General features: G+C 34.3%; 1 protein-coding gene across 2 annotated transcripts; it reads left to right on the top strand.

The window, feature by feature from the left end:
- The first annotated feature begins 711 nt into the window (after positions 1 to 711).
- On the top strand, positions 712 to 8,908 carry LOC130216249 (uncharacterized). 2 transcript variants are annotated; one of them, XR_008835777.1, is made up of 6 exons: positions 712 to 954; positions 2,286 to 2,615; positions 5,231 to 5,575; positions 7,534 to 7,869; positions 8,206 to 8,389; positions 8,786 to 8,908. XR_008835777.1 is itself a non-coding variant. In XM_056448148.1 (5 exons), exons 1-5 carry the CDS (start codon positions 900 to 902, stop codon positions 8,241 to 8,243), a joined length of 1,104 nt encoding a protein of 367 aa, XP_056304123.1. In that variant the 5' UTR covers positions 712 to 899; the 3' UTR covers positions 8,244 to 8,431. The 2 variants fall into 2 exon arrangements, 1 of the variants encoding a protein (XP_056304123.1); XM_056448148.1 differs by lacking the exon at positions 8,786 to 8,908 and having other exon boundaries at positions 8,206 to 8,431.
- Positions 8,909 to 18,945: the final 10,037 nt, after the last annotated feature.

Below are 18,945 nucleotides of genomic sequence, written 5' to 3'. Positions count from 1 at the left end.
CGAGCAAACAAAGAAAACAAAGCACAAAGGCAAAACATTTCATAGGTAAGATTTAGTTTTTTATGTTTTTGTATGTTATGAACCTTAATTTGCGCTAAACAGGTAACATTGATGATAATACAGTCTCTTACTGCACTGACCATAAGGCAAGTAGCACCAACTCGTACTAAACACTCGGCTTATGCTAGTTTTGTTGAATAAAATCAGCAAACAATGCAAATGAAATATGACAACGAGAAGCTGTGGTGCCAGAAACTTGTATTTTTTTCAGCTCAGTGAAGGAGTCGTTTATAATGGAGATTCATTCACAAATGAATCGCTCCCTCCGTCAGTATGAGAAGTGAAAGCAGGAGGTGTGTTTCAGAACACAGATTAACAGGGAGGGTGGATAGTACATTTCCATCCACAAAAATTCAAGCTTTTTGTCAGGAATGCCTGTGCGATCACTGATCAATGTAGAAAAGTGATGAAAAATAATTTTTGTAATTAAAAAAAATTCATACTGACCTCCGGGAAAACTCCCGATCATAGATATATATGTATATGTGTGTATCTCTGGCTCTGGATGGCCACCGTCCTCCACTACAGCTTGGTCCCACATTCATTTCAAAGGAGCGCTACCCTGTACTAATATGGCGGCTCTATTGACGCATTCCTTCCAATAGACAACAACAGGGTAGGCGACATCTAGTGTATATATCTATGTTGTTTTGTAAGGAGATTGGAAAAACATCGCCCTGCGTGCAACGTCATCGCGCAACTGTGCGGAGGGAGACTACAAATCCGTTAAATCCCTAGTACCACAAAATCACTGTAAACTAGTAATTTCATGGCGTCGTCGAACAACAGATGGACTTTATTTCGCTGAATCAAGGCTTATCTTTCACCAGAAAGGGAACATGAACGTCCTATTTTCTCTATTTTTGCTGCTGTCTGTAACTTTACACGAGAATGGTAAGACCTTTAACGTTAAGCCTGTTCCAAACACTGATAACATCGACATTTTAGCTTCAAGTCAAACTTATCTTTTGCGCGATTGTTGTTGTTTTTCGTGTATCTTTTGTGTAATCGACGCTATAAATGATAGTTGAACGATGCAGATATTCAACTTAAGTTAGTTGTAGCCCAGCCCAGTTTAAATAAGTTAAAACTTTGACATAAACATTCAGTATGAAGTCCATAAAACTCTGCTCATTTGATGGTTCAAAGCTCAAGCTGAGTCAGATGTTATTAAAATACTTTGTATAACACAGTTAATCTTAATTTAATGATTAAAAATTAATTATTTCGTACTTGAACTGCCATCTCTAACAAATGGTTGACTATGTTTGACTGTTTTAAATTATGATTGTTACAGTAGTTTAAAGAATTAAATAATAGTTTACAAAAAAAATCAAAGAAACATAATCCTGTTGCACTACTACACTTGAATTTGGTTTTATTATAAAAAAAAACCCAAGTGAACATGTAAAATGAGAATCTGAAAGATGATTTAGTATTCAAAAAGGTTTTATTTTGATTGTTTTTAAATAAATTGGTCTTTCACTTCATATTTTCAGGTTTTTCATAATATATGTATTGATTCTGGTACTTTTACCATAAACCGACATATAAACCTCTACCAAATGGTTGATATTTTAGAAATTATGGGATGTGTTAAAAAATGCATTGAGTGTGTTATCTAGCGACATTAGGAGTTAAGAAATGCAATCCAATTTTTTTTGTTTGTGGGGCATACATTCCCATGTTTTTTCCAAGGTGAAAACCCTTCTCTATGTTTGTACTGCACAATTCCCCTTACTGTAAAGGACATTTTACTGGACTGTCCTGCTTTTAATGATTCCAGAAGACTTTTTTTTTTTTTTTTTTTAATGAAATTAACTCTCTTAAGGACATTTTTAACAAAGTGACACCAGAAAAGATTTTAGAATTTTTATCATGTGTTAACATTAAAAAGTTTATAAGTTTAATTAATTTATGTATTCTTTTGGTTGCTGATTTTTAATTCTATATTTGTGATTGAAATGTTCCTGCCATGAAAATAGCCTTGGTTGCTGACATGGCATTAAATAAAAAATACATTGCATTACATTACATTTTGTTGGTGGGGCAGTTAAAGGGTAAAATTAATTAAATATATGACATTATAAAATCATACTAAGAGTAACATTATTATTATTATTATTATTATTATTATCATTATCATTAGAAATAATGTCTGTCTTACCACATAAGAAGTTGTTTTGATATTGTTGATCTAATAATGAGCTGTGCTTTTCTTCCAGGTGTTTCTGGTGTTGATAAAGACGATGTGTCTGTGAGCAGAGGAGATTCAGTCACTCTACACACCGGTGTTAAAACAAACCAACAATATATAATTGTGTGGTTTTATGAAGGCATTCGTATCGCTGTAATCAGAGGAGATCTCAGTTATATCTGTACGGATGTTCAGTGTAATAATGGCACTGAGAGATTCAGAGACAGACTGAAGCTGGATCATCAGACTGGATCTCTGACCATCATGAACACCAGACTCAGAGATGCTGGAGAATATCAGCTACTGATCAGCAGCAGCAAAAGCATCAATGAAAAGATATTCAGAGTTGTTGTTAAAGGTGAGTCGATATGTTTAACGAATGTTGATGTGTTTATTGGATCTTCCAGAGATATTTATCTTCAGCTGTATATTAATCCACATACACACAGGGTCTTCACAAACACATTAAGTGTTAAAGTGGAGTGTGTAGCTTTAAATACAAGTCTAGTTCAGTGTGAGTTTTAGATTTTATATATATATATAGTGATAAACTGTATCTAAAGTTTCACCAAATGATTGAATAGCACTATTTGGAAAGAATTTATTGTCATGCTTTATTTTAATGTTCACATCTTGCTACTAGCAAACCATTAACTATGACTTTTACTTCTATAAACTTCTAAATTGCTCCTTATTAATAGCAATAAAGGTAGTTTAGGTATTAGGTTAGGGATGTAGAACATGATATATTATAATTATAATAATATTAACCTGAAAATAAATGAAAGACACTTAGCAAATTGTAAATTTGAGACCAGGCATTATCAAACTGTCTATACTAGATCTCGAATTGGACATTCTAGGTTAACTCATTTGTATTTACTAAATAAAAAATGTAATTACTGCCAGGCTGCTCTTACTATGAAGCATATTTTGTTGGAATGTTGAAGTTTGAATGCCATTAGACAATTTTTATGAGAGTACTTTGATGGACATTTTTAAAAAAGGTACCACCAGGAAGAATCTTACATTTATTTATAAAAAATTTAACTAAAAAATCATATTTAACTATGAATATATAATTATATTTTTTGGGATTTTTATTTATTTATATTTTATATATTTAAGTAACTTTTTATTGTGATACGAATATGTTTTTATCGTGTAATATTTTTATGTATGTCCATTTTGCCATGAAATAGCCAAAAGTTGCTGTTGTGGCAATAAATAAATAATAAATATGATAAAATATTGGAATAATATTCATTCAGATGATTTAGGTTATAAGTAGGGCTAGACAGAATCTGTGGACATTTTTTGCTATTTCGTTTAATGTTTACAATGCAAATCCAATTAGATCCACGTTATTTGGTAAACATCTGCTAAAAGACAGAAAATATTACTTTACAAATTATATTGTGAATAAATGACATGAACATTGTTATATTAGCCAATATTTATACTAAAATTTATTTAAAAACTGAATAAATATAACTTTACATGCATATACACAAGTAAATAAACTGAATCAATAATGGGTTAGAAATCTGCAGAATTCTGCGTGTGCAGATTCCGTATGGGCCAAGTTATAAGTGCTAATAAGCAGCCAATATCTTAACATACATGCTAATAAGCAATTATTTAATTATTAATAATAAAGTGTTACCAAATGTATTAATTTAGATTGGGATGATTCTGTAGGGAAGTGAATCATGCATAAAATGTAACAAACTAATTACAATCATCGATAAATACAATAAAGCAAAAATGAAAGTGAAATAAGCAGTGCGTCCTTTTGTGATTTTGTAAATATAAATGTAAAAACGACACTGCGAAGTCTTTATTTTATAACTAATGCAATAAAAGGATTATTTATTAAACTTCCAATTGACAAAAGGTCTTGAGCCAGAATACTTTAGTTTTTCTCAGGCCTTAAAGATCATGCAAATGATAAAACTATTTTGTGCTCTATTGGATTGAGATCTGGTGACTGTGGAGGCCATTTGAGTACAGTGAACTCATTGTCATGTTCAAAATCCACAAACCTTTTGTTCTGAACTGTGACTTTTGCTCAGATACAATCCTAACTCAACATTACATATCTATGCAATGTGAGTTTGCAGATGCACAAATCTCCATTCCACCACACCCCAAAGGTACCCTTATTGGATTGAGATCTGGTGACTGTGGAGGCCATTTGAGTACAGTGAACTCATTGTCATGTTCAAGATCCACAAACCTCGTGTTCTGAACTGTAACTTTTGCTCAAATACAATCCTAACTCAACATTACATATCTATGCAATGTGACTATTGCGGATGCACACATTCCGGTATCGATGCTGAAGCGATATATTGTGCAGCCCTAGTCACTGGATAAAGATTGGGTCAAATGAGTAAAAATCTAGATGAATGTATGCAGAGATTCAGACAGCTAGACTATTAATATTTAGTATATTTCTGTTGTGTGTTTGCCTGTTACATTATGAATTCTGATATATTTGTCTACTCACAGTTAGGCATGGGCTAGTATAAGTTTCAGACGGTATGATAAGCTTGGATAAATATACCACAGTTTGACGATATGACTGTATTGGGATTACTGCTTTATAATAAGTTCTTTTTAAATGCCCGAGTAAAAAAACAACTTTTATCCATTGAACACAATATATTTTATTTTAGGAAACATGTCAGACTAAATAATTAAAATAAATTATTGATTTCCAAAGCAAAGATTTATTTACAACACATAAAAAACATTTAAAAAACCTTACATATACCGTAGGAACGATTTAACAGAAACGGTAAAACAGCGGTTTTAAAACCTTGACTTTCCCAAACCGCTGTAAACCTTGAAACTGGTTCTCATCCCATCTTTTTGACACATTTTCCCCATGTGGTTTTGTGTATTTTATTTATATATTGTGTATATTTTTAATAATGAATTTCTCTTAACTGTTCTTTTCTTTTTCAGATGTCTATTGGGTTGATGAAGATGATAATGATGAAGAGTCAGTGTCAGTGATTGAGGGAGATTCAGTCACTCTACACACCGGTGTTAAAACAGACCAACAAGACAGAATTGTGTGGTTTAATGAAGGCAGTCGTATCGCTGTAATCAGTGGAGATCTCAGTGTGATCTGCACTGACGTTCAGTGTGATAATGGCACTAAGAGATTCAGAAACAGACTGAATCTGGATCATCAGACTGGATCTCTGACCATCATGAACAGCAGAAACACAGATGATGGAGAATATCAGCTACTGATCTTTAGCAGCTTCCGCTTGAGCAAAAAGATCTTCAGAGTTGTTGTTCATGGTGAGTCATTTTATTTAATGGAAGAAGTAGATTTAAATATCTTTATTAATGTGTAGCTTTAACTACAAGTCTAGTTTAGTGTGAGTTTAAATAGTTTTTCTAGTTTTAATAGTTTGTTCTGGTGTTCAGGACAGATTCTCATCTCATCAAGTCTGATCAGCTTTTATCATCACCTATTTAAATACATACACAATTTCACGTTCATAGATCTTATTTTTCAAGTAACTTAATGACGACAACAACAATAATAATAATAATAATAATAGAATTTTAGTACTGTAAATATAACTTTTCTGACCAAAAGTCAAATCACACATTTTAACTACTGTTCAAATAATCATACATTCTGACAGTGAATGTGTTTTACATCAGTCAGTTTGTCTCTGGATAAATATTCGTCCAAATAAGTAAAAATGTAAGTTAATTTATTTTAGATTCAGACAGCTGGATATTTTGTATATTTCAACTGTTTGTCTGCTTGTTACATTATGAATTCTGATATACACTCACCGGCCACTTTATTAGGTACACCTTACTAGTAAGGGGTTGGATCTAGGCATGGGTTGTTATAAGATTCTGACGGTATGATAACCTTGGATAAAAATATCACGGTGATTACTGCTTTAAAATATAAGCTCTTTTTAAATGTCTTTTAAACTATTTTATTTTGACAAACTTATTTTGGAAAAGTAATCCTGTCAGGTTAAACAATTGAAATGAACTATTGACTTGTGCTGTCTTCATTATTTTCAAAAACACAGATTTCATTACAATTTAAAATGGAACCTTTGGATATATTTTCTGCTGGAGATACTGTTGTCCTAAAAAACTTAAAACGTTAAAAAAATTATTACATATACCGTTGGAATGGTATAGCAGAACATTTTGGAGGTTTTAAAACTTTTTCCAAAGGCGGTATACCTTGAAAAAGGTTATCGTCCCATGCCTAGTTAGACTCCATTTTGCCTTCAGAACTGCCTTAATCTTTCGTGGGATAGATTCAACAAGGTACTGGAAATATTCCTCAGAGATTTTGGTCCATATTGACATTATAGCATCATGCAGTTGCTGCAGATTTGTTGGCTGCACATCCATGATCTGAATCTCCCGTTCCACCACATCCCAAAGGTGCTCTATTGGATTGAGATCTGTGGAAGCCATTTGAGTACTCCTTGTCATGTTCAAGAAACCAGTTTGAGATGATTCACCCTTTATGACGTGGCATGTTATCCTACTGGAAGTAGCCATCAGAAGATGGGTACACTGTGGTCATAAAGGGATGGACATGGTCAACAACAATACTCGGGTAGTCTGTGGGGTTGATACAATGCTCAATTAATACTAATAGCCCCAAAGTGTGCCAAGAAAATATATCCGCACACCATTACACCACCACCAGCCTAAAGCAAGGATACAAGGCAGGATGGATCCATGCTTTCATGTTTTTGATGCCAAATTCTGACCCTACCATCCGAATGTTGCTGCAGAAATCGAGACTCCTCAGACTAGGCAACGTCTTTCCAATCTTCTATTGTGCAATTGGTGAGCCTGTGCGAATTGTAGCCTCAGTTTCCTGTTCTTAGCTGACAGGAGTGGCACCCAGTGTGGTCTTTTGCTGCTGTAGCCCATCTGCTTCAAGGTTGTATGTGCACCAACAACCATGCCACGTTCAAAGTCACTTAAATCCCCTTTCTTACCCATTCTGATGCTCAGTTTGAACTGCAGCAGATCGTCTTGACCATGTCTACATGCCTAAATGCATTGAGTTGCTGCCATGTGATTGGCTGTTTACAAATTTGCGTTAACAAGTATATGGACAGGTGTACCTAATAAAGTGGCCTGTGAGTGTGTGTATTTGTCAGCTCACTGTCTTTACGACACACACACATTTTCCCCACACCTTCTTGTGTATTATATTTAAATAATAATGAATTGCTCTTAACTGTTCTTTTCTTCAGATGTCCATTGGGTTCATGAAGTTAAAGTGGAAGTGTCAGTGACGGATGGATATCCGGTCACTTTAAACACTGATACTACAACAAACCAACACCACAAAATTAAATGGTATTTCAATAACATTTGTGTTGCTCAGATCAGAGGAGATCTCAGTTACATCTGCACAGATGTTCAGTGTGATGAAGGCGCTGAGAGATTCGGAGACAGACTAAAGCTGGATCATCAAACTGGATCTCTGACCATCATGAGCATCAGAAACAGAGATAGAGGAGAATATAAACTGGAGATCATCAGCAACAGAGGCAGCAGAAAAAAGATCTTCAGAGTTCTTGTTGATGGTGAGTCTGACAAAATATTTTATTATTAATTATTATTAATATTAGCTGGTATGCTAAGCTAGAACTGCAAAGAAATGACGTAGCTGTGATGTACGTGTATGTAGCTGTACTGTAAATATGATGTTAGCAAGTGTTTAGATCAGATCATAACCTTCTAATGTGCAGAGCTGTGTGTGTCAGTCTAGTGTAACCACATATGTTTGTTTGAATGCATTTTACATTGATAACGGTGGTCAATGATTAAACGTGTGATCATATGCACCCATGACGGTTCAATTCAGCCTCAGATTTTGTCATTATAATGTGGAAAAATCTTCTAATGCTTTGTCATGACAGTCGTCCATCTGCACTGCAGTACCACGAGGCTCAGATAAGCACTGTTTGTGTGGTGCTGTGGGTTTTCTACATCAAGAATGGATCGTATCAGCTTCAAAGAGGGGCGGGGTGAGCTGCAGCTCAGTATCATTTAAAGATACAGGCACCAAAATGGGTCACTGTGGACTGAGGTGTTTTTGAAAAGGTAAAAGGGTGTTTATTTACACTTGCATTGAAGACTTTAACCAAAGAAAGTTGTAGATTTTTGGTTAAGGCCTCAAAGAATCATTTCAGTTTGTGAAAAAGGGTGTCCCATGTCAGCAATTTAATATACCACCTGTTTCATTAGGATTTGTTTGCCTAAAATATTCATCACTTAAACCTCAAGTGGCATGCTGTGTTATCAAGGAAATATTTTCTGTTTACTGTTCTGATGTTATTATCGTAAAAATGCTTACCATGTATTTTCTCTGTGCTCCAGTTTTCTGTTTATCTTGCTGTTTTAGCCTAGTTCATCCAATTGATGAGTAGAAACGTGTGAATATCATCCAGTTTCTCTTGTCACTCTTTTAAAAAGAATAATTTGTCTTCATATATCCAGATCCTGGGTCGTTTTCAGCTGCTGTACCAAGACTATATGAAATTGTTGTTATTGCTGCTGCTGTTCTGCTTCTTGCTGCTGCAGTTTCTGGTGTAATTTGCTGCTACAAGAGCAAAGCAAATGGTAAAAGTGAGTAAAGCATTCAGATTAAGTAAAAATATGGACATATGATGTATATACATTTGATATAGTATATTAGATTTGTTTTAGAGTGTCAGAATGTTTAATTGAGTTTGTTGTAATTCTTCAGTCAGGCTCCAGGAAGGAGCGCAGTGATCAGGTGAGCTATTGTGAGCACAAATTATCAAAACTGTTATGCAATATGTAAAATGGCAATGCCTTTCTTAATTTAAAGTGTCATGAAACGCCCCACTTTCAGTTTAAGTGTGCTTTCACACCTAGACTTTTGTTTCGGAACCTGGCACATTTCCCCATTTAGTGAGGTTCATTTGGCATATGTGATTGTAGCAATCACGCTCTGATCTAAACAACCTGTCCAAGATCGCCTCAATGAGGTGGTCTCGGCTTGATTGAAACAAACTCTGAAGCGGATCGAATGTAGTGAGAAAGCAATATAATCCGAACCAGGCTATATCACAGTGTATTATGGAAATGAAATAGCAGGATTCATACGGTCCTGGAAAACCTGGAAAAATCATGGAATTTTGACAAGGCATTTTCCAGGTCTGGAAAAGTTTTGGAGAAAGAAAGCAATCCGAAATATATTGGAAAAGTCTTGGAAATTAATTTGTTTAACAATAATCTATCTACTTGAAAATGTTTGAGGTGGTAATATTGGGTAAATTTTAAATACTATTGCGCAGTTTATCTGTTCACTGTGTGGGGTAAATTAAGTCTCAGTTTTAGCTTCGCCTCTCTTTCACTCGCATTCGTCATAATTCAAGCTACGTTTTTGAGTGTGGTGTCAAGTAACCATCTCTAACTACAGGGTTACTACTAATTTGTACTATTTTTATAAGTCTTATGAACGGTAAAAGCCAACATTTCTTAAATATTTTCACAAACACAGCAAGATACTTAAAAAATAAAACTATTTTACAGATGAAAAAAAAAAACTAGTGTGTACACAGATATTACATGAAACATTAAGTCATGAATATTTACCTGAAAGTTTTGAAAAAGTCCTGGAAATTTAGTAGTAAAAATGTGTATGAACCCTGAATAGGCATGTATACGGCTATATGAATAGATAATGGTGAGTAGGGTGGGATGACCAGTAAATGTGTGTTTCATGTCAAATACGAAAATGAAAGCATGTTAACCATTATCGAGAGCTGTTCATCTGGTTCATCTGCTATTTCTTTCTATAATGTAAAGCCTATAATGCATTAGCCAACTGCTATGTATGAGAAGTCTTACCTCAGATTCTTTTTGGTGACGATGTCTGCGGGTGTGAAAACATTTGAAAACATTTTATACTAGCAAATACTAATTATAATAATAATAATAGAACAATAAAACACCCAATCATATTAGATGTGCAAATTTTTTAAGAAGATTTTAATAAATGTAAAAGGAAAGAGTGAGGATGTTTACATGGATTCCAATACTTTGATTCTAATACGATTAAGACAGTCTACCATGTAAACAGAGATTTTGGATCACATTATATCAACTAAAGTCTTCATCGTATTAAACAAGAATGGAAATAAGAGATATAGAGTTTTTATTTTATTCACATTATTGAAATGCAGCACAGACATGTAAACACATGAATCTAACTTGCTGTTATTTTGCAACAGGATAAACCATACACACTGTTTGACACTATTTTCTGCACCTACCCAGTCAGTAAAGGACCACACACACTCAAATCTCTGAGTGCACATGCATAGTGAACTAGAGACTTGTCACACCCGACATACTCTTCACTGAACACACTTTTATGCTGTCCGTGAAATGCAGAGGTTTTCTTTTAATTCTGTGTGCGGTATCATTGCAATGAAACAGCACTCTCCTTTCAGTCCTTACTTCATACTCTCATCCAGTAGCTCAGAGTTTTTCACAGGGACATGAATAAAATGTTCCTGAATGAAAGTGAAAGTCCCAAATTGCTTTTAATGTTGAAAAATTAAAAATGAATCTGCATGAAACTCCAGAGGAACCATTGGATATGGTGGTGACGTAATGATGTTAATCGATCGATGTGCTTTAACATGTCAAACGGGAAATGGAAATGAACATTCTGAAAACAACTCCTCTAACTCATGCCTTACACCAGGGCTGTCAAAAGTCATTCCTGAAGGGCCGGTGTCCTGCATAGTTTAGCTCCAACTTTCTTCAACACACCTCCCTGGAAGTTTCTAGTGTACCCAGTAAAGCTGCGGTCACACCAGGCTTTGTGTGTGCGAAATTCTGTCGCGCTGCGAAAAGTGGCAAGATTAAACAATTTGTTTAGACATTAAAAAAGCCAGCGATTGCTTCATGTTTTAAATTTCTGTCCAGAGAGGTCATGTTTTGATCCTCGATTGGTCTCACGCAGTCAAGTGATGCAATTTCGCAGGTCAGAGTTCACCAAGCTTGAACTTTGCACCGCAGCGAACTGCGAAACTTAACGCATGACCCTGCGTTTCTGGTCTGACACATTGGCGTGCGTATGAATGGAAGTCTATGGGAGGAAAAGCCCAGTGTGACCGCAGCTTAAGAGCTTGATTGGCTGGTTCAGGTGTGTTTAATTGGGGTTGGAACTAAAATATGCAGGACACCGGTCCTCCAGGACCGAGGTTGGACACCCCTGGCTTAATCAAATTATTCTGTTAGTTAGATTAAGGTAAATAATTAATTACAGATGTGCATGTAAATGTAGTCATTGTACATTGAAGATGGGTTATTTATTTCAAAGGAAAGCTCCATGTCTTCTGTCTTCCTCAATTTTATTTCTTTCTCAACAGGCAAAAGGTGTTGAAGGCTCGTCTCCTGATCAGAATGACACTCTATTGGTGAAACTATCAGCGACTCGTCCACTAATCAGACTGAGACTGAAGCTGCCATCGAGATGCCAACGTAACACTGGTTTATTGTTTAAAACTTTCATTGAACAAGAAGATGGGCAACTAGCAGGAACTCATTTCTGGTGACCTGAATGTTAGCCAGTTCTAACTGATTTTTAGTTAATATATTTTTATATATCTTAAAGGTGCAGTAGGAGATCTGGGAAATGCTAACTTTAGCCTGATAGCATTGAAAATGCATGTCCTTCACTACATAATTGCTGTTCAAAGCCACGCTTTCATACTTTAAGTCATGGAAGTATACTTAATAGACAACCACAAGCAACATTATAACACTACACCATGAGTTATTCACCAGTGAGAAATTTTTATAGTAGAGTTGTCATGATACTGGAATTTAGTACCAATCAATACGGACATTTTAAAAATGTCCGATTCCTGCTAACATTTAAGGGCAGTAGAAATTACTGTGATTGGTCATGAAGGTCACCGGTTCACTGAACTCACCACTGTTTACTGAGTGTAACCACAGATACAGGGACACTGCAGTGTTTCAAAGTCACGTCGATCATCTGGTTTGTCTATAAGTTGACATAAGAGCAATCCACTGATGAATCGTGGCTTTTAAAGTGCTCCAGTGTCCCTGTATCTGTGATTACACTCAGTAAACAGCTGTGAGTTTGGTGTACTGATGATCTTAATGGCCAATCACAGCCATTTCTGTTGAGCATGTGAACACAACAGAGCTTAAATGTTAGCAGGAAATGGACGTTTTTAAAATTTCAATAGTATCAATTTTTGAAAAATTTTAAACGTATCAATAGGTACCAAATTCCAGTATCGTGACAACCCTACTTTATAATACTATTATAATACTTTATGACTCCAAACTTAAAACATTTTTGAAAAATGTAATTATATTTAGCATGTTTTTTTCTGTGCAATTCTAGACAGGGCTGTGTGTTTATGATGTCGCCACTCGGTTACCAGGCTGCCAGTTTTTCTGTATCAGGCTAGGTGGAAGAGCTCTATTTATTTGTTTATTTATTTAGGTATATATCAAAGAAAGCAGTTCTAAAAACATATCCTATCATTGTTCATATCGCTCTTTACATTACACTTACATTGACACAACAACAGCTGACACTTTGTATTAAATTTCAGAGTTCCGTTATCAGCACCACAGTAGAAAATAAATCTATTTCCATAGTAATTAAATTGGATCAGCATGAATGGAATGATTGGTTCTATTTGGTTAATCAGCCTGATAGTAGAAAAGCAGCTATGTGCTACGACTGCAGCTGAGCTAATTTGTAAAGGAATACAATCAAAAGTACACACATCCTTTACTTAAGTAGAAGTACAGACACTCATGTTTAAAACGACTCTGGTAAAAGTTGAAGTATTGACTACAATTCTGTACTCAGGTAAAAGTATAGAAGTACGGCCTTAAATAAGTACTTAAGTGTGAAGTATTCATTACTTTACCTGTTTTAGTTTCACAGTGGTAGCTACAATGCACATAATGTATACATCTATACAAATAACATTTCAAATTTTCTGGTAAAATTTTGCAGCCAATTTTGAGCTGCAAACTAGTCAAGCAACATCACTCTACAATATTGTCAATATCATTACCTGGACACAAAACATAACTTTACAGCTGTCGTACTACATATACAGGAACCTAAAATAGCCTAATGTAAAACTAAAGTAGCTTTCCCTGCACATTATCGACAACAATATAGACTTTATTTACACCTCCTATGTTGTTACTATTTAAATCAACAATTTAAACACATTACCATTAAAGAAGCACTTAACAAAGGAGGTTAACAAGAAATCTCTGAGCGTGTCATTCCTGAAGATTCAACTAATTTATAAATGAGCAATTTTGAATGAATCTGAATGAACAATTCAGTGACTAAGATAAAGATTTGGCACCACCCATAGGACATTTTGGTTTCAATTTAATGTAATCTCTGAAAAAAATAATGTTATACATTTGGAAAAATCTGATCATTAAAATAAAAATAAATTTAAGGTTAATTATGTCATCTAAGATATAAATAGATAACATTTAAGAGCAATGCAGTATCAATAATGGGCTTTGGACAAACATACCATTAAAATATTTATGTGTCTCGTTTACCTGTGATCAGATCCACCAAAATGCATCTCATTACCTGGTATTAACATGGCATCAGTCATGTTTACTTTGCTGATTCCCTCTCTCTCATATAAGTTTGTCAGTATTGCTGTCCCTATGTTAAGCTTAATAAACAAGCATAATTACAACAGTCATACCTGTTTATATAGAAACACTGGAATCATGGCGTCATCATTTAGACCTAATTTGGCACAAGCAACCCCAATATTGATTCAGATTTTAGAGTAGTATTGATACAGCTTTTTTTTTATAAAAAAAAAAATAATAATAAATTATTTTTCGTGGGTACAAGGCCAGTTGACTTCTGTCTTTCAGAACGAAGCTCAGGTTGATGTTTGTAAATGTAAATGCTTCTCATGAACGCACTACTACTGATGTATTAATCTGGTGTATATATGGGTATGTAAATCTGCAGATGTTGAGAGAGAGTTTGAGTTGCCTATTGCAATTGGACGAACATTTCTTTAAATCCTACACTTTACCCAGATTATAAAAATACATATAAATAAATTTGGATCACTTACTTTAATCATTACTATTGGAATGTAAAGAGACTTTCAACCTATTTTTTTTACCACAGCATTTTCAATGGAGTTTCTGCACTTGCCTGCTGCTCCTGATAATGCTTGTGTGAACACACAAAATGATTAATTGCAGTATTTATTAATATTTGTAAATGTTAGCTAGTGAAAACACATTGTTGTGTGTTAGTTCTTGTTTTAATAATGCATTAGTAAATGCTACACAATGTGCACATGTGGTTTTGATCCAGCTATAAGCAGTGTCTCTCTTCTGTATTTATAAATGTTAATAACAGCTGCATTTACTGAACAAGGCCTGCTATATGATTAGTCAGGTTATTTAGACCCAGCTGTGAACACGAATACTTATAAAGAACCAGATTCAGCCAAGAAATATCAGCAGTTTTATTAGCATCTTGACAAAACTAGAGAGAAATATCCATGAGAATAATAATAATAATAATATGCCGTTATTACTAATAATATTAATGTTTCTCTAGACTGGTTATTTAGGATCAAGGTGACACTTTATATGCATTTGTCAAGAATAACAGTGAAACTGCACTGGAGTGTAAGATGTGTGTTTCTGTAATGTTTTGTTATTTCTTGTTTTTTATCAGCGTTTCTTGCTGCTGCGTAAGTATCTGAGGGATTCACAGATAATCATAAACAAATATGCAAATATTGTATTATAATATTCAGTTATTCTTGTCTTTGTTGATGGATTTTGTACAAATAAGCTTAATTGCTGTCTTTTGTATGAGGGTTTATTTGAGATGAATATTTTATTATCAAGTCTGTGCATTTCATGTGAAGATGGACACAGGAGTCGGTTTTATGCATCAGTTTTATTTTGTCCTACTATAACTGACCAAAGACAGTTCACAGAATATCCTGAACTATGATTTCTGTATAGGAGACAATATTTTATGTGCCTTGCACTTTTAAAAGCTCTTAGTCTTCTTTAACATCAGAACATGCTTTAATTAGTTTTTGTCTGGCAAATGGAAATGACCGGAGCTCATGTTGTAAATGTTATTAAAGCAGATCTGATTCAATCATCATGGCTGAAATCCTGACTTTTAATAGACATTTTTGTATATATGGAGTGTTTATGTACATACAGTGCTTAGCATATATAAGTACACCCCTCACAAATCTATCTTTTAAATTCATATTTTTGATATGAAGCTACACAATATTGTATTTGTGCATATACATTGGATTAGTATTAAAGCCAACTCTGGAGCTCATCTAACAAAATAACTTACAATTACGGGGCCAAAACTAGTACAGACGAATTTATGCTTAGAAAAATATTAAATACAAATGTTACAATATAGGAATAATTTTGTAGGTTGCATTTTTTTTTTGCATGTATAAAATGGATAAAATTATTCATTTTCAAAATGGGGTGTACTTAATTATGCTGAACACTGTATGTACATAAACACTCCATATATACTGTACATATATATGTGTGTGTGTGTGTGTGTGTGTGTGTGTGTGTGTGTGTTTTGTCTGATAGTCTGATGATGAAAACGATGTGAAACCTAATATTTTGATGAAAAGTGATGCTCTGATGTTTTTGTGCGTTATTTTTTTTACTGTACATTTGCTAAAATATCCAGCAAAGCAAAATAAATAATACAAATTTTATTTAAAAAATGCCCTAAATTGGATCAGGAATCTACAATAAAATGCGATTTCATTTTGCATGTGAAAACTAAAAAACAAAACATTTTAGTTGCCAGTGAAAGAGCAGTGCAGCGTTATTTTTTTAGACTGCAGCCTGCAGTTTCTGATTTCTTTTTTTGCGGACGTTTTCATAGACGGCCTCCGTCTTTGATTTCTGTAAGAAACAAAAGCACAAACATAATCAATAAAAAATAAAATACTGAAAATAAATGACAACATTAGTCTGAATAACATTTGTTTTCTGTCTTTTAGGCTCTTCAGAATGTCGCAGAACAGATGCTGACGTCAGTGTCTAAGCTGAGGATGGTTAACATTTTGCACAAAAGCAACAGAAAGCTCCTTGCAGCAGCTCGTCTACAAAGCAAATAACGGCATTTAAGCTTCATGTCACTTTGTGCATCTTTATGAAATCATCAACCGCAGCTGCAGTTTGCTTCACACCAGACTTCAGCACAACCTCTGTTAACAACTACTAACTTTTCCATCACCTATAGGACTAAAGTGACTCCATATGAAACACTATAGTCATTCAAAAGAATTACTACAGTGTTTTGAACTATTATAGGTGAGAGCGGGGATGAAAGTAGTGCAGGACAAATTTCCCCCTCTTTTTTGTCACCAATTAAAGTTTTACAAATGTAAATGTGCACAGCAAACATGACAATTGGTGGATAACCAGCTAACTCTTTAATGTATAATGATTTTTCGGTGCCTTTTTATTGCTGTTAATGGTAAAAGTACAATATAATTATATACAAAATTATTATATACATAAAAAAAATCATGATTTAGCCGTTATCATTAATCAATCTGAGAGCCAGATTTAGACCGAAGTGCAAACTGCAGCTAAACGGATGTCCTTTTGATAAAGCTGACGGTTAGGCCAGAGTCTGCACACTGACCTTCTGATGCACTTTACACACACAACTTCAATCAGCAAACTTCAATCACACTAACTGACTGCTACAGCCTTACCTTTTCTCGTCTTGATGGTTTGCACAAAGCTGAATGAGTTCTGTCCTCTTCCTGAGCCTTGACTGCATGAATTAATAATCACATATTATTTTTAGTCTTTACAGATCTGTCTCAAAATAAAATAAATATTTGTGGAGATGAATTGCTTGCACTGCTCACCTGTAATTCTTTGTTTCCTGCAGAGGTAGTACATACTGACTGCAGCGACAATCAACACAGATCCAGCAGCAGAAATCAGCACCAGGTAAAATAAATGTTGTTCTTGTTCTGTAATCAACAAAGTGGGCTGTTATTACTAGGGGGCACCTTTATGTCTAAATGAAATCGACACTGAAGGGAAAAAAAACATTGAAAATGCAAATCAATTTTATCTTGACATCTATTTGGCTTCCAAACATTGATGTCCTTTTGACCATCAAAATAACAACACAACTGTATAATAATATAAGAAAAGGTTTAGCTGAAAGCTTCAATTACAAATTTGCACTGGATTTTGTGTCTCTACATTGAATGTAAACCACATTGATGTCAAAACTACATCAAATTAACATCTTACATTGGCATTAAAAAACATCTAAAATCGATTACATCATAGATTTTTGACATTTTTGCTATGCTAATTATTACCAGTGGGCACCTTGATGTCAAAAGGTCATCAAACTGACTTCAATTACATCGATTTAGTGTCAAAACTTTGTTTTAATAACTGTACCATGGACTGTTTTTGGGCTGTGGCACCAATCAGATACTATACTAAAGTTGACAATCGGATGTGGGTGTTAGAGACTGTACCAAAAAAATGAGGTGATGAGGGTGTAATTATTGGAGTTTTCTGTGAGAAATAACAAAACAGGAGGGTGGCTGGGTGTGAAATACGGGACACTCCTGGGAAAAACAGGTGTTGGCAGGTATGCATCCACACATCAATGCCCATTTGACCACCAAAATAGCTCAAAAAGTATTATAGTATAAGTAAATTTTGTTCATCTGAAAGCTTCAATTACAATTTTACAATTTACACTGGGTTTTGGTTCCCTATAATGCATGTAAACAACATTTGATCTTGAAAGCACATCAAATCATCATCTAACATTGGCATTAAAAACACATTCAAAATGCATCAAAGATCAGGACTGTAATTGATTTTTGATTAGTTTTTTTTTTGATGCCAATTATTACTAGCGGGCACCTTGATGTCAAAACGACATCCAAGTTGACAATTGCACTGAAAAAAACCCTGTAAAAAATGCATTGATTTGATGTCAAAACCTTGACGTCTATTTGACATCCACACATTGATGGCATTTTTACTACTAAAATAACAACATAATAAGTATTATAATATACTAAAAAAGGTTTTGTTCATCTGAAAGCTTCAATTATAGATTATAAACATCCCTGCAATGCATGTAAACCACCGTAATCTCAAAACAACATCAACTTGACATCTAATATTAGTGTCAAAACACATCACAAATCGATTACAGGACAGTCATGTAATTAATTTTTGACATGTTTTTTGATGCCAGTTATTAGTAGCGAGCACTTTGTTGTTTTAACAACATCAAATTGACATTGTCAAACAAAACAACAACAAAAAAACATGTCAAAATTCAAATCAATTTAAAGTCAAAACCTTGACATCTATTTGACATCCACACATTGATGCTCTTTTGACCATCAAAATAATAAAAATCTCGTAAATAATAACTCGTATCTCATAAAAAATATCTCGTAATGGATTTTTGACATGCTTTTGATGCCAATTATTACATGCGGGCACCTTGATGTCAAAACTACATAAAATTGACATTGACACTGATG

This window comes from Danio aesculapii, chromosome 22, assembly GCF_903798145.1.
Source record: "Danio aesculapii chromosome 22, fDanAes4.1, whole genome shotgun sequence".
Lineage (NCBI taxonomy): Eukaryota > Metazoa > Chordata > Actinopteri > Cypriniformes > Danionidae > Danio > Danio aesculapii.
This window is presented reverse-complemented; position numbering and strand designations above follow the sequence as displayed.